Genomic DNA, 14088 nt, shown 5'->3' with positions numbered 1-14088 from the left:
GCAATTAGACACCTCTGGCTGACTCAGGCTCCTGGGGCTCAGGCTGCGGGGCTGCTGAGCTCTAGGACCCTGTGAGGGGGAGGGTCCCAGAGCTCAGGCTGTAGCCCTACCCCAGAAGTCTACATTGCAGTTAAACAGCCCTGCAGCCCCGGAATCAGCTGCCATGGGCCAGCCATAGGTATCTAATTGCAGTGTAGAAATAACCAGTGTGGCTTGAAAGCTTCTCTCTCTCTCTCTCTCTCTCAGACAGATGTTGGTCCAATAAAAGATATTAGCTCATCAACCTTGTGTCTCTCAGCAAAGAGCTGTCAAATGCTAGCATGGATTAACACCAACAGGAGTAAAGAGCAATATAAACTTACCTTGGATAGTAAGGGCCAGATTGTGATACCCCTTACTCATATTACCTTTCATTACATTGAAGTCAGTGGAACTGCTTGTGGAGTTAAGGTATTTCTCAGGAAGGGAAAGGGGATCACAGTCTGGCCCCTAAAGTAAAATGGTAGTATATTAAATAGGGAGCAGATCTCTGGATCAAGAAGGTGCCATGTTTACATAGTTGTGGTTCTAACCCAAACTGTACTAGGCTTGGTGGAAATTTAATTTGAAAAGCACTTTTATCCCTGCAATTTCTTGATTTTTCTATTTAAAAGACGTGTGAGAAGTATGAGTGGAATAGTAAACCTTTTATACACTATACTCCTGCTCTGAATTATTTTTCCACTCTATCTCCCTCTGCTACCTAGACTTAGTTCATTCTGCAAGCTACAGTTTAGAATACTGAGCTAATTCTTATTTTCAAAGCGAAGTTTTCAGCAGTCAGACCCTGTATGGTCACTTGTACTTTGTTCAGTAATGTCTCCACATGGGTGGGTAAGCATGTGTGCCTTAAAAGCGATCTTTGAGGGATTTGTAATGTTATTTAGTTATAATTTATAACATCAGTGTTCTAGGGTAGTGTTTCTCAAATGCTGCCACCATGGCCTCATGCGGCCACCAGGGGCTTTTCGTGTGGCTGCAGCCTCCAGGGTGGTGATGGGTTGGGGGGGCAGCCCCTCCCATGGCAGCCGGTAGGGATTGGGCCCTGCCCCCTCTGGAGCCACAAATGCTGGAGGAGCAGGCAGGCAGCAGGGCTTGGGCTTCAGATCTGGGGTGGCAGGCGGCAGGCTCCAGCCGTGTGGTGGCAGGCTCCATACCCTGGCCACGGGCTTTGAGCCCTGACCCCAGCCCTGGCGCCATGCTCACCCCGCCCCCCCACCTGCTGCCTCCTCTGGCCCCGAGCTCTGGCCATGTGCTCTGACCCCCAGCCGCAGGGTTTTGGACCGCAGGGTTTTGGACTTTGACCCATGGGGCCACACGATCCAGCCATGTGGCAGTGACTGCCGGCCCCAAGCTCAACACCCCTGCACATCGCTCAAGGCCCCCACCGCGTCCTCCGGCCCCAGACTCATCGGGCTGTGCAGCTGCAGGCCTCCGGTCCCTGGACTCATTCCCCCTTCATCACCCCTGGCCCTAAGCTGCCTCCCTACCCACCTCCCCATCCAGGGCTTAATTTATCCCCCAGCTTGCCAGGGCTGAGTAAGTCCGTTGTGAAAAATGATATTTGTATGTTTGTTAATATCACTTTTCACTGCCTCCCTGCTAGCTAGCACATCTGCTGCTGTGAAAAGTGATATTAACAAAATACAAATACCACTTTTCACACAAACAGACTTACTAGCTAGCAAGGCTTAAAAAACACAGTATTTGTTTCTATTCTGTTTAGGTCCAGTAAAGAACAGAGAAAACTGTACATTATTTTTATTATTGAGTCTGCCAAAAAACCCTGCATAAATAAATTATAATGATTTGGACATGTATATGGGCATATTTATTTGTTAATTAAGTATTTTAGGACAAATTGTCAGAGCGGCCACCAGCAATAGTTGGTGGCCGCACTCTGAGGCCACCAAAAAATTTCTTGTGAGAACCCCGGGCTACGTCTAGACTGCAGTAAAAGACCTGTCGCACAGCTGCTGCTGCTGACCCAGATCAGCTGACGTGGGCTTGCAGGGCTTGGGGTGTGGGCTATAAAATGGCAGTGTGGACATTCAGGCGTGGGTGAAATCCAGGCTCTGAGACCACGTGAGGGTCTATGCTGTAAAGTGATTTAGTTATAATTATAACACCAGTGTTCTAGGGCAGTGTTTCTCAAATGCTGCCACCATGGCCACAGGCGGCCCAAACGTCCATACTGCTATTTTTAGCTCTGCAGCCTGAGCCCCACAAGCAAGAGTCTGCTGACTTAGGCTCTGAGACGCAGCGCCGTGGGTTTCTTGTTGCAGTGTAGATGTACCCAGAGGTTGTTGTTTTCTTAACCAAGATAATGTAGTATTTTAAAAAGAAAATAAGGAGGGTTAATTCAGAAGTATTTTCTGAGGTACAAGTTTATGGTGACACAATGACACAATGTAAGTATACACGTGTTATATCTGTGGGCGTCTAGGCAATGAGGGGAGTACAAGGACCACTGTGTCTTGGGCATGTACATTCAATATTTCTGACACCTGTAAACAGCCTGGACTAGACTTTAACCTCTTGTGATGCTCACGGTCAGTATGACTGAAAAATGGTTAGGGGGTGCGTTTCAACCGCTTAAAACGTTATATAGCCATTTTCAATTATAGTGGATATCAGTTGAGTCCCCAGGTGTCATATGTGTGTATAAATGTACTATGTCTAAAATACAATCCTGGGACTCAGTCCTGCAACCCCTTACTGCAGGGGTGGGCAAACTACGGCTTGCGGGCTGGATCCAGCCCCCGGGATTTCTACCCCCATGGTGCTGCGGGCCCCACTCCGGGAAGCAGCGGGCACCATGTACCTGCTGCCCCTGAGGGAGAGGGGGCAGACAGTGGGTACCTCCCCCAAAGCTCCCATTGGCTGGGAACGGGGAACCACATCCCTGCCTTACTGAGTAGTCCTTACTCATAGATTCATAGCTTTGTTTTTTTTGTTTGTTTTTTTAAGCCAGAAGCACTCATTAGATCATCTACCCTGCCCTCCTGTATAATACAGGCCATTACATTTCTTCCAGTTATCCTTAGATTGAGCCCCATAATTTGTGTTTGACCAAAGCACATTGTCCGGAAAGGCATCCAGTCTGGATTCGAAGGCATCAAGAGATGGCGAATCCATCACAGCTCTTGGGACTTTGTTCCAATGGCTATTCACCCACATTCTTAAAAATGTGGACCTTATTTCTAATGGGAATTTGTCTGGCTTCAGCATCCAGCCATTGGTTCTTGTTGTGCTAAAGAGCCCTATGTACCTGATATTTAAACCCAATCCAGGCATTAAAACACCATGATCAAGTCACTTCTCAGTCTTCTTTCCAGAAGTCCTGGGTTCTGTTTCTGGCTCTGCCCCTGACTTGCTGTGTGATCTTAGGCCTGTCACCTTCCCACTCTGGGCCTCTGTTCCCTCCCACCCTCCTTCTCTCTCTTGTCTATTTAGCTTATAAACTCTTGGGAGCATGGACTGTCTCTTATTGTGTGATATTGCAGCACCTAGCGCAGTGGATCCTGATATCACTTGGGGCCTCTAGATGCTAATGTAATACAAATAATTATAAATTATAATTATTAATAATGTTTGTTATTAATACTGAAAAAAGGAAGGAACAGAATAAGGGTTAAAACTGGACTGAGCTCTTGGGAGGTATGGGTAGCCTTTAGTACTCAGTGCTTCTATAGCAGCTATTGATCTGGAACTTGCAAAGCACTGTACAAAGGTAGTTAGTCTCATTACCCGCCTGTTTTACAGTGGGGAAACTGAGCCACAGATATGGGAAAGCAGAGCTGGGAACTGATCCCAGGTCATATGATCCAACAAAGAATTGGCCGTGATGATCTAGGTTCTTATTTCAGTGAGATATCACTTGGGAACTGAGTGGTGTCTGTGTCCACTGCCTGGTGTCTGGGACTGTGTACATGTGCATATCTACACGTGTGTGTGTGTATGTGTGGATGGAGAAGGTGGTTTGGGTTTTAAACTAATACAATCAGATGGTCTTCCAGCATTAAAAACCTATTAACAGTCCAGCTGCATTTACTCCCAAAGTCCTTCTGAAATCTGGTACTTGCTGTGGTTACAGGGGACTCTGGAGATGAGAGTAGTTGAGGTCGAAGAAGGAAAGACATGGAGTAACAATTGCATCTTCAGCCTTTTTTCTTAGTGCCCTTGGCAGCACTTTACATAGTGTCACTGAATCTCCTACAAAGTCAGTTTCCCAGTTGTTTTGTGAGGTCTCTCACATGGGGATATGGCAGAGAAAAACATTTACAAACAAAAAATGAGGTGGTAAAACCACAAAATGTGGCAGGGGGACCTTGGGGCAGCACCTGCAACGACTTTAAATCTTCTTTTGAAACTGCCTAGGTTACTGGTTTGACCTTTAAAGCCTCAGGAAAATTCACCCCTGGATCCTGAGTCAGTTTAACTGATTTCTCACTCAAATGATCACATTTGATTTCAGTTGGACAATTCACATAAATAAGGACTCCTCTAGAGAGTAAAATTGTGTGCTGTGAAGCTTCTGGCCTCTAAAAACCCTTCTGGGTACCACAGGGTACGACTGCACTGCAGGGGGAGTTGTTGTTCCCAGCTCGGACAGACACACACACCAAGTTAGCACACTAAAAGACACAATGTGGCCATGGAGGCATGGGTGGCAGCTCAAGCCAGCCGCCTGAGAACAGTGCTGTTTGAGATCCTTGCTGCATAACCAGGTGTCTAGCCTGTGCCATTGTGGTCTCACTGCCATTTTTAGCACGCTAGTGCAGTCAAAACTTGTGCGTGTATGTGTAACAGAGCTAGGAATTACATGGCCCAGCTTCAGTGTAGACCTATCCAGAGGATGTGCCGCTGTCTGAGCTATGAAAGGGAATTGCTGTCGTGGTCCTATGAAGGCATGCTGGGTGTTCTGATGTGTAACACTTGAGTGTTATGCTTGTGAGACATTCCATAAAAGAGTGTAAAGTACGTTCATTTTTTCTAAACGTACAGACTAATTTTTAAAATGTCATATAAGCACTAGGTGTAATTACGCACTTACATGTAAGTGTTTTCATAAGGCCAATGTAAATGGCTAATGCTACTGGGATTTTTGTACATCAACATGAAAGTAAGAATGCAAACTTGTGCTAAATCCTAGATTTTTCAGAATGAATCGGAAAAGCATGTATTGCAGTTGCATAAGACCAACACACTCTTGCTTGTCAACACACAGCTCTCCTATTGCTGCCCTCACTTGTGCTATGTAAATGCAGTATGCCGTCTGTGATCGAAAAATGTTTTAGTAGAGGAAACATTTACTTCTAGTTAAGGTGTATAACCTCAGGTTTTACACGTTCATCATGGGTATTTAATTAAAAAATAATTTAAAAAACTGTCCAGCAATGTTCAGTTGTAGAATCACCAGTTTCTTCATTCTGTATTCAAAAGATTTTAATGAAAGTTTTAAATGATTATTCTGAAGGAAGGCCTATCTTCCTTTGGGTAGTAGTAATTCTGTGGTGTTTAACATTGCCTCTATATTTCTGCATCTAGGTTTCTATCCATGCTAGAGGAAGAGGTGTATAGTCAGAATTCTCCTATTTGGGATCAGGATTTCATGGTGTCCTCTTCTCGAACTGGCCAGCTAGGAATCCAAACAGGTAATCTGCATTTAGGACAGGGTCAGGGAGAGACTATATAAAGAATATGCTACATCTGCAAAATCTTCCACTGAGAGAAAATGGTGTAATTGTACGAGGCAGTACTGGAAATGCAGATTTATATGGAAGCTTCTGTTAAAACTGGTAGCTTGAATATCAGTCCATGGCCAGATGTACACAGGAAGCAGTCTCTCTGGTTCCTCATGGAATGATGAAATACTCTCCTGATGAAATACTCCGCAAAAGCATACAACTGGTGTCTTACCTCAGAACATTTTATATCTTGTTGCTGTCATATGTACTTTAGCTGTCTTGTTTTTTTAGAGCTCCCTCAAGCGTTGCCTGGTGTCCATTGACACATCCTGCCCCATACCATGCCTGGTGTCTCTGATAATGGGGCTCTTACCGCATATTAGGGACCCTTCTATTGGGACAGGCATGTAACTTTGAGTAATTCCTAACTAGTATCTGATCATATATGGGCATTGCGAGGTTGGGGTGGAGGACACCTGTTGAAAAATATATCTATAAAAATTGCTAAATTGTTAAAGGGCCAAGTGAAATTATACTAAGATGCTTCCCCCACCCCCACCTAATCCATCCTGTTTATGAATGGTTTAAGAGAGAGGCCCAATATAGTGCTAAATGTATCTTGGTCATAAAGGCCATTTCACCAGCTAATCTTCAGTACACTTCAAATTTTGACGTGTACTCCTTCAGTGTCAAAGTAGCCAGGTTCTTCCCTCATGAATGTTTCAGAAAACAATTGAAAGGGGGCCTGCTGCTTTTGAGGCCATAACAGTAAGGGTTTACAAAGAGAGAGACTGCATGTGTCCAGTTTCCAAGGAACCACCTTGTCAGAAAATGATTAATGGCACTAAACAAATCTGAGCCTGTGGAATTAAATCTATTTGAGAAGGGGTGGAGAAGTGTGGGGTTTTTATTTTGAAAAATAATTGTATAGCTTTAAGTGGTGCCACAAGAGTCATTTTCATTGGATTCGGTTTGGATTGCACGTTCATAGAATCATAGCAATGTAGGAGTGGAAGGGACGTCAAACAGTCATCAAGTCCAGCCCCGTGTGCTGAGGCAAGACCAGGTAGTATAAGTGGAGTGCACTTGAGTGAAATCTTACATCTTTTCCTAGAAGACCCTTGAGAACTGGCTGCAAATCGTTTCTTGACGTGGCAGAATGCCAACTAGCTAGGTAGGTATGTTGAGGAAGCCCATTTTTACTAGCATTTGCACAACACTGCAGAGGAATAAAGCCTGACATTGGCAGTTGAGTAAAATTAGCTCTGTAAGACAATGGAAAGTGTTAGAGCTGTATTTGTTACCTGGAAGCTTTTAGAAGATACAGTTCGTAAATCCCCATCTGCACATCAAGGAACGTGGCTTGCTGTGCAGTATCAAATTTTAAAATACAATAAAAGAAATCAGAATAAAAAACCCCTTCTAAAAGTAGACACAAATAGCATTCTGTACCCTGGTTTTTGATTGCACTACATAGCATGGAGTGCTGTTGAAAACCCATTGGATACTTGCTACCAGTGTAACTCTTTGAAGTTGTTTGTTTGTTCTTCCAGTCAACGTTGTGGTGAATTCTAATGTCTTGAACATTCTTTCTCTTTTATATTGTTGCAGTTATCAGTCCTCCCCCTGTGGCAAGGTCTGTTTCGTATAATGCAAGTCCTTCATCTCTAGAACAACCCAACAGTGGAAGTATGAGTCCTGCTTGCAAAGTTTCTTCTTGCCATGACCCAGCTCTAGGTAACTTGAAAGGAAGTTGATCTTGTCTTCTGTTCAGCCTAATTATCACAACATGGCTTTATGTTGTGTCCAACCTATAGTTTTCTTTACTTTTAATAGCTGTGGCATAGCTGAAATCCAGACTTTGTTCCTTGATGGACCAGAGAAAACAAGTCACCTTTAAAGAATTGGTGTCCTTTCTAATGTAGACAAATTACAGCATAGCATTCACCACATGTCGAACTCTGGTGAACATATCCACTGTCACGGAAAGCAAAATGATGCCCAGTTTAGTTCAAACTCTCAGTTATTTACTGGACTATTGTTTTGTTTACAGATATGATTTAAAACTCCCATGTTAATCCAGAAGAAAAAAATCAAAGGTGACCCAAAAATCTTTTTTGAAAAATGAGGCAATTTTAGCGTCACATGCGTAATGTTCCAAGTAGTAGGAAGCAGAGGGATATCAGCAGATAACTGTTTATGAACTTGCTTTTTTCTTGGAGTTTAAAGTCCTTTGAAGTCATGTTACCGGCTTCCATTCCACTGCTGTGCTCCAGCATGTATCAGCATATGCTATTTGGATTACAAAATGAGACAGTTAAAAAAACAACAACCAAAAATGTTTGCAACACAATAAAAAAAAATCTTAACCCAGACCCCTTCCCTTCATATGTTGTCTCTGTGCACCAGTGTGTTTACTTGAAAGCTGTAACATCTCAGTATGATGCTTATTGGGACATCATAGCAGAGTGGAAGCCAGAGAACTGTGACCTAATACAAATAAAAGATAAATTTACAATTAGCCATATAGTGGATAATCTCTGCCCCTTGCTATTTGGGAGATTCAGCATTTAACTCATTTTTAAAAACAGTCTTCAGTCTGCCTTTACTACATTACATCTCAGTCTATAATTAACACCAGTGTTGTTTCTATTGTATTTTGATTGGGGGTTTTAATATCTTGGTTTCTTAAAGTTACATATGGTTGAAATATGATATATATACTGTCAGACCAGCTGCACTTTTGTTTCCACAATGAGTTAAAAAACATCAGTTGTGGATATTTAGTTCTAAGATATCACAACATGTAAGACATAACTAGCTTCACCGTTATATCAAGTTTTGGGTAAAATTACTTGAGTTAATTTTTTAAAGGGAAGTGGATTTAGTAAACTTCTGATGTTTTGAAGAAAATGGCAAAAATATGTACTATTGGTAGGGCCCTACCAAAGTCACGATCCATTTTGGTCAATTTCACGGTCATAGGATTTTAAAAATCATGAATTTCATGATTTCAGCTATTTAAATCTGAAATTTCGTGATGCTGTAATTGCAGGGGTCCTGACCCGAAAAGGAGTTGTGGGGTGGGGGGGTCGCAAGGTTACTGTAGGGAGGGTTATGTTGCCGCTACCCTTACTTCTGCACTGCTGCTGGCGGCAGCCCTGCCTTCAGAGCTGGGCAGCTGGCGAGCGGCGGCTGCTGGCCGGGAGCCCAGCTGTGAAGACAGAGCCGCCGCCAGCAGCAGCGCAGAATTAAGGACGGCATGTTGTGTTGCTACCCTTCTGCGCAGCTGCCTGCAGAGCTGGGCCCTCAGTCAGCAGCTGCTGCTCTCTGGCCGCTCAGCTCTGAAGGCAGCACAGAAGTAAGGGTGGCAATACTATGACCCCCCCTAAAATAACCTTCTGACCCCCTGCAACCACCTGTTGGGTCAGGACCCCCAATTTGAGAAATGCTGTATAGTATAGGGTAAAAGTACACAAAACACCAGATTTCATGGGGGGAGACCTGATTTCACGGCCCATGACGCATTTTTCGTGGCCAAGAATTTGGTAGGGCCCTAACTATTGGCTCCGAAGTGTGGGAAGCTTTTCAGAACTTTTCTGTGATTGTGCTAATTCACTATTCACTTTATTGGGGTTTCTTGTCATCCCCAAATGCTTGTAACAGTGCTAGTGCAAGTCTGTGAGGTTGATGTGATTTCCAGATGGTGGCAATACAAATCTCGGAAGAGGACATTGTGATGATGAGAAGCCAAATGGCTTTAATGTGAATTTATGGAAATAAAAGTGGTGCAAGCGAACGTATGTATGTCCTCAAGTCAGTGCTGACATTCCAGCATAAAGGCAATGTTGCTCTGGTGATGTTTACATATGATAATTTGATATAAACAAACATACCAGTGACCTTTCCTTCTATTTCCAGGTTTTTAAAAGAAATGAAATTATATACACGCACCAAAATCTAGTACTAATGTTAGAATGCAAACCAACTAAAGCAAGAACATGGTCTAAATTGATGATTCATAACCTAGTCCCATAGTGCTTAGACACACAACATGCTGCCAACAACAATAGGAGAAGATTAAAGTGCAGCTAAAGGCAAACAGGCAATTATTAAACTGACATCATTGGGTATCCTCTCAAGGACTTTCATATTTAAGCAGTTAATACTGCAAATCAAAATATGTTTATTTTTTAAATGCCAGCCTAGCATATACAGCAGGGGATCTGAAAGCTAAGCTCTTTTCTTCCTGTCTGTTACACAACAAGTAATAGATTATGCAGCTGGAATTCAGCTGCCAGATTTGTGGATGGTACATGAGTGAGAACAGAATCCAGCTCTGTCTTAAATAGCTATATTGTCTCTTTAGTGCAGACTGGAGTGAAAATTTGTTTTGGTCAGTAAAGCCATGCAGTGAGCAGATATGTTGAGTCAGAGAAGGTGCCATTTTTAGTCACTACTCATACCATAACTACACGTTAAATAGCAGTGGGAAGATATTTAATCATTATGGGACAGGTTTGTGGAGAGCTATTTAAGACAGAGCTGAATTCTGTTCTCACTCATGTACCATCCACAAATCTGGCAGCTAAATTCCAGCTGCCTGCATTAGTTCAGTGGTAGCTCAGTTGCAACTTAAGCATATAGTGTGGTTTCTTAGCAAGACTTGTAGTGATTTCCTAGGGCTCTGAGTAATGGATTCATGCCTAGTACAGACTTATTAATATAAAGATTGATCACGTCAGTACCGTGAATTGTAAAATTGACTTCTGGCATTGCTGAAAAAGCACGTCAAATCTAGTTCATTTACAGAAATCAGTTACATTAGGAAAGTGATTGACTGCCTGCTTGTGCTTGCTCAGATCCACTGCAGGATTCACTAGGCTAATTTCTTGCTGCTTTTGTCTTATAAATGGAATATGTTCTGTGTCTGTGGCAACCTGTTTGGCCTTTAAATTATCCTTTCTTTTTGTTCTGATTTGGCTGTGTAGGAGAGAAGAGAAAGAACACTGAACCTTATTCTCAGGAAGATTCAAAAAGGCCCAGAGTTGTAGGAGATATTCCTATTGAATTGATCAATGAAGTGATGTCAACAATTACAGATCCAGCTGCGATGCTGGGGCCAGAGGTGAGAAATATAGACCTGGCAATATTGACGGTTCACTTTTGTAACCATTACAACACAAATGGGATAATATAAACTACTAGAATTTAAGGATCCATTATAATTATCATGCCTTGTTTCTCTTTACTTAAAATGAAGGAAAATATTTGGTCTGTTTCTCAAATGAAATGCACTGTTTGACAGAACAATAAATAGAGAGTAAAAAAAAATCTTTTGTTATATAATACGTACCATTTACAAAGACACTTTGATACCAGGGGTAGCAAAGAAATGCTTCAGCAACTCAGATTGCTCACAGCTTGTTTTACGAGGTACTTTTACTACAGAGCAGTTCTATAATACTTCATTGTTAATTGCAGATGTTTCATATTTTCTCTTGTTACTTTAAAACATGGGTGAAGTTGGTACAAATCTTGTAGCAGAATATTAGATTCAGATTTGAAACTTCTCCCAATCACAGCAGGGTCGATTTTTCTTTAGTGAATATGTAGATGTGCTGAGGCTCAAAAATGAAACAACTTCTTTGCTTTTTCTCGTATAGCTTTTTCCTTAACGGGAGGGGGCGGGGAACGGGACATGGGCGACTGAATTGCATTCTACCCATTTTCTACATTAGCATACACACCACAACATTGCACACATTTTTTGGTTTGCATTGCCAGCTCTTCCTTCTCCTCACTCTCCTCTTGATTATGTTTTGCCGGTCTTTCATATTTGCCAAGTTTCAGCCAGAGACTGCAGAAGATTTGGAGCTTTTACAAAGTTCTTTCCCAAATTTTGTAATCTGACTGATGGGTATGTTCATTGTGAATGTTGGGACAATCAGGATGCAGGGCCTGGCAGTGACTGGATGCTCAGCAGCTAAACTTTGCCCTGGAAAGCAAACAATGCATGGAAGTCTGGTCGAGTGCAAAATAAACGTTACTGTGGGCACCACTGTAATTGGTGACAGTCCTATGTCTGTAGTGTGTTAGTTCCAAGGAGCACTGACTATGCAAATAAGTATGTGGTTTTCTCAGACAGCATTAGAAATATTTTAGTATCCAACAACTATCTTTAACCTTTTTAATCACATTTTAAAGGATAGGTGGTTAGGAGTACCTCAGGCTTGTTCACTATGAGTAACTGTGATGAGCTTTCATGACCTGTTCATTTAATTCACTATGATAAAGCTAAAAATTTAAAAACAAAATATAGCCACAATTTTAATAGGGCCCACAAAAAGTATTTTTTCCAGTATTGCTAGCGTAGCAATTAACAAATACTATTTTCAGACTTCCGCAGTAGATGCTGATTGCAGTTGATGCTGAGGTTGAAGACTCACCAGCGTGGCGCCTCCTGCTGGTCGTCTTGGGAATTAGCTCAACTCCAGCTTTGGAGCGCTCTTTGCTGGCTGGTGTCTCACCTGCCTCAGGCCCCCGTGTCCGTCCCGGACCTTGGTGCCCCTTACCCTGGGGTTCTGCCTACTGCAGTACCCCCTTCCCTGGGTCTTCCCTCCCAGGGGAACCTCCAACCCTCTACACCCGCCTTGCCTCAGGGGCTACTGGCTGTTGTCAGTTAGCCCCCGCTCGCTGGGGCAAACTGCAGTCTGTAAAGGCCACTCATCATCGGCAAAGGGGTTGGGCCAGCTGCCTCTGCCTAACCCCAGGCTGCACCTCTGCAACCCCAGTACCTGCTTTGGCCTTTAGTAAGGCCTGCAACTGGGAGATTTGCCAGGTTGGAGCTCCCCAGCATTCCTCTACTCCTGGTACCCTGAGCTCCCAGGCAGTCAGGTCCTTCTCTCTCCACAGCTAGAGGAGACTCTGACCCATTTCCTCCCTGAGCCCTTATAACAGGGCCAGGTGTGGCCTGATTGGGGTGTGGCCTGAGCTGTGGCTGCTTCCTGAATCAGCCTAGCTTTTTTCCACCAGAGTGGGGTAACTGTCCCGCTACACCCATGTAAAAGCAAAAATGTTTTGGCATGGTAAGGTGTTATACAAGTAGAAGTTGCTAAACAAATTGGCTGTATTAGTTTCCACTCCATTCGGATATAGACACACAATTGTCAGATTTTAGAAGCAAAATTAGAAGAAAATGAAATGTTGTTTTCAAATTCTTAAAGTAATTGTGTAATTATGGAAAGTAATAAAATCAAAACTCTGTCAGGCTTATTTGGCAGAATCACTTTTTATTTAACACCCAGAGGCAGCTCTGTTTGTAAAAGGATGAATGGGAGACTTAGAACATTTCTTGATTGTCCTATTGATAGATGTGAAATTAAGACCGTATCTCCTCAAACTCTCTCAAATGTATTTTTGTTCCCCTCTTGCACAACACAGACTAACTTTCTGTCAGCACATTCAGCCCGGGATGAAGCAGCAAGACTAGAGGAGCGGCGGGGAGTGATTGAATTTCACGTAGTTGGAAATTCCCTGAACCAGAAGCCAAACAAAAAGATTATGATGTGGCTAGTTGGCTTACAGAATGTATTCTCCCATCAGCTTCCCAGAATGCCAAAGGAGTACATTACACGCCTGGTCTTTGATCCGTTAGTATCTTCTTTCTGATGTATGAGAGTCTGTAATGTGCGGTAGATAGACAGGAAAGGATCAATTTACAGGACAAAAAGGACAGAAAGCATGTCTGTTCTATGCTTGCTTTATTATTTCAAACAGAGATTGAGCCTAGCAAATATATCAGGTTGCTACTTTCCGAATTTACTGAATGTAGATATCAGAAGGTGTGAGAAATCTGGAAATAATCTTCATTGTTGCTGTCATAAAAGTTAAAGATTAATAGCACTGGTTATTGGCTAGTGCAGAGAATGGATGCAGTGTAAATTTTCCCAGACCTTGAAGTTTGCAATAAAATTCTTGAACCTTGCCATAAACAGTTATGAAGCGTTTACCGATGGCAGTCTTGTTCTTTTAATGGTTAGCACATGGTGTAAGTGCTGCTGAAATGGATATTTCTTCTGATTTTTGCGTGCTTTTGAGAATAGGTGCTTAGAAATACCGATAATAATTGACTGCCTGGTCACCTATGCTGGAAATTGATCACTTAAGCTATGTAGAATGCACACAGGGAATCAGGCATCTGGTAGTAAAGGCTGAATGTTCTGAAGCTCTGTTAATCTCTTATTTAGCCAGGGTAAAGTCGTGATAAGAAATGCAACATAACTGTATAACTTATAGTGACAAAGGCAAGAAAACTCTTTATAAGGCATTTTACAGTAGATGAGGAATATGATGTTAG

The 14088-nt window shown here is 42.7% G+C and overlaps 1 protein-coding gene across 11 annotated transcripts in view; it reads left to right on the top strand.

Annotated features, from left to right (window-relative positions):
* KAT2B (lysine acetyltransferase 2B) overlaps nucleotides 1-14088 on the top strand; it is a 65988-nt gene that overhangs the window by 30513 nt on the left and 21387 nt on the right. For all 11 annotated transcript variants that reach the window (XM_043540940.1, XM_043540937.1, XM_043540938.1 and 8 more), the window contains 4 exons: nucleotides 5590-5696; nucleotides 7341-7466; nucleotides 10721-10857; nucleotides 13173-13381. In XM_043540940.1, the coding sequence (XP_043396875.1) occupies nucleotides 5590-5696; nucleotides 7341-7466; nucleotides 10721-10857; nucleotides 13173-13381 (579 nt within the window). The remainder of the gene's footprint in view (nucleotides 1-5589; nucleotides 5697-7340; nucleotides 7467-10720; nucleotides 10858-13172; nucleotides 13382-14088) is intronic.

This window comes from Chelonia mydas, chromosome 2 (assembly GCF_015237465.2).
Source record: "Chelonia mydas isolate rCheMyd1 chromosome 2, rCheMyd1.pri.v2, whole genome shotgun sequence".
In the NCBI taxonomy this organism is placed as follows: domain Eukaryota; kingdom Metazoa; phylum Chordata; order Testudines; family Cheloniidae; genus Chelonia; species Chelonia mydas.
The sequence above is the reverse complement of the archived record's forward strand: the minus strand, read 5'-3'. Positions and strand labels throughout refer to the sequence as shown.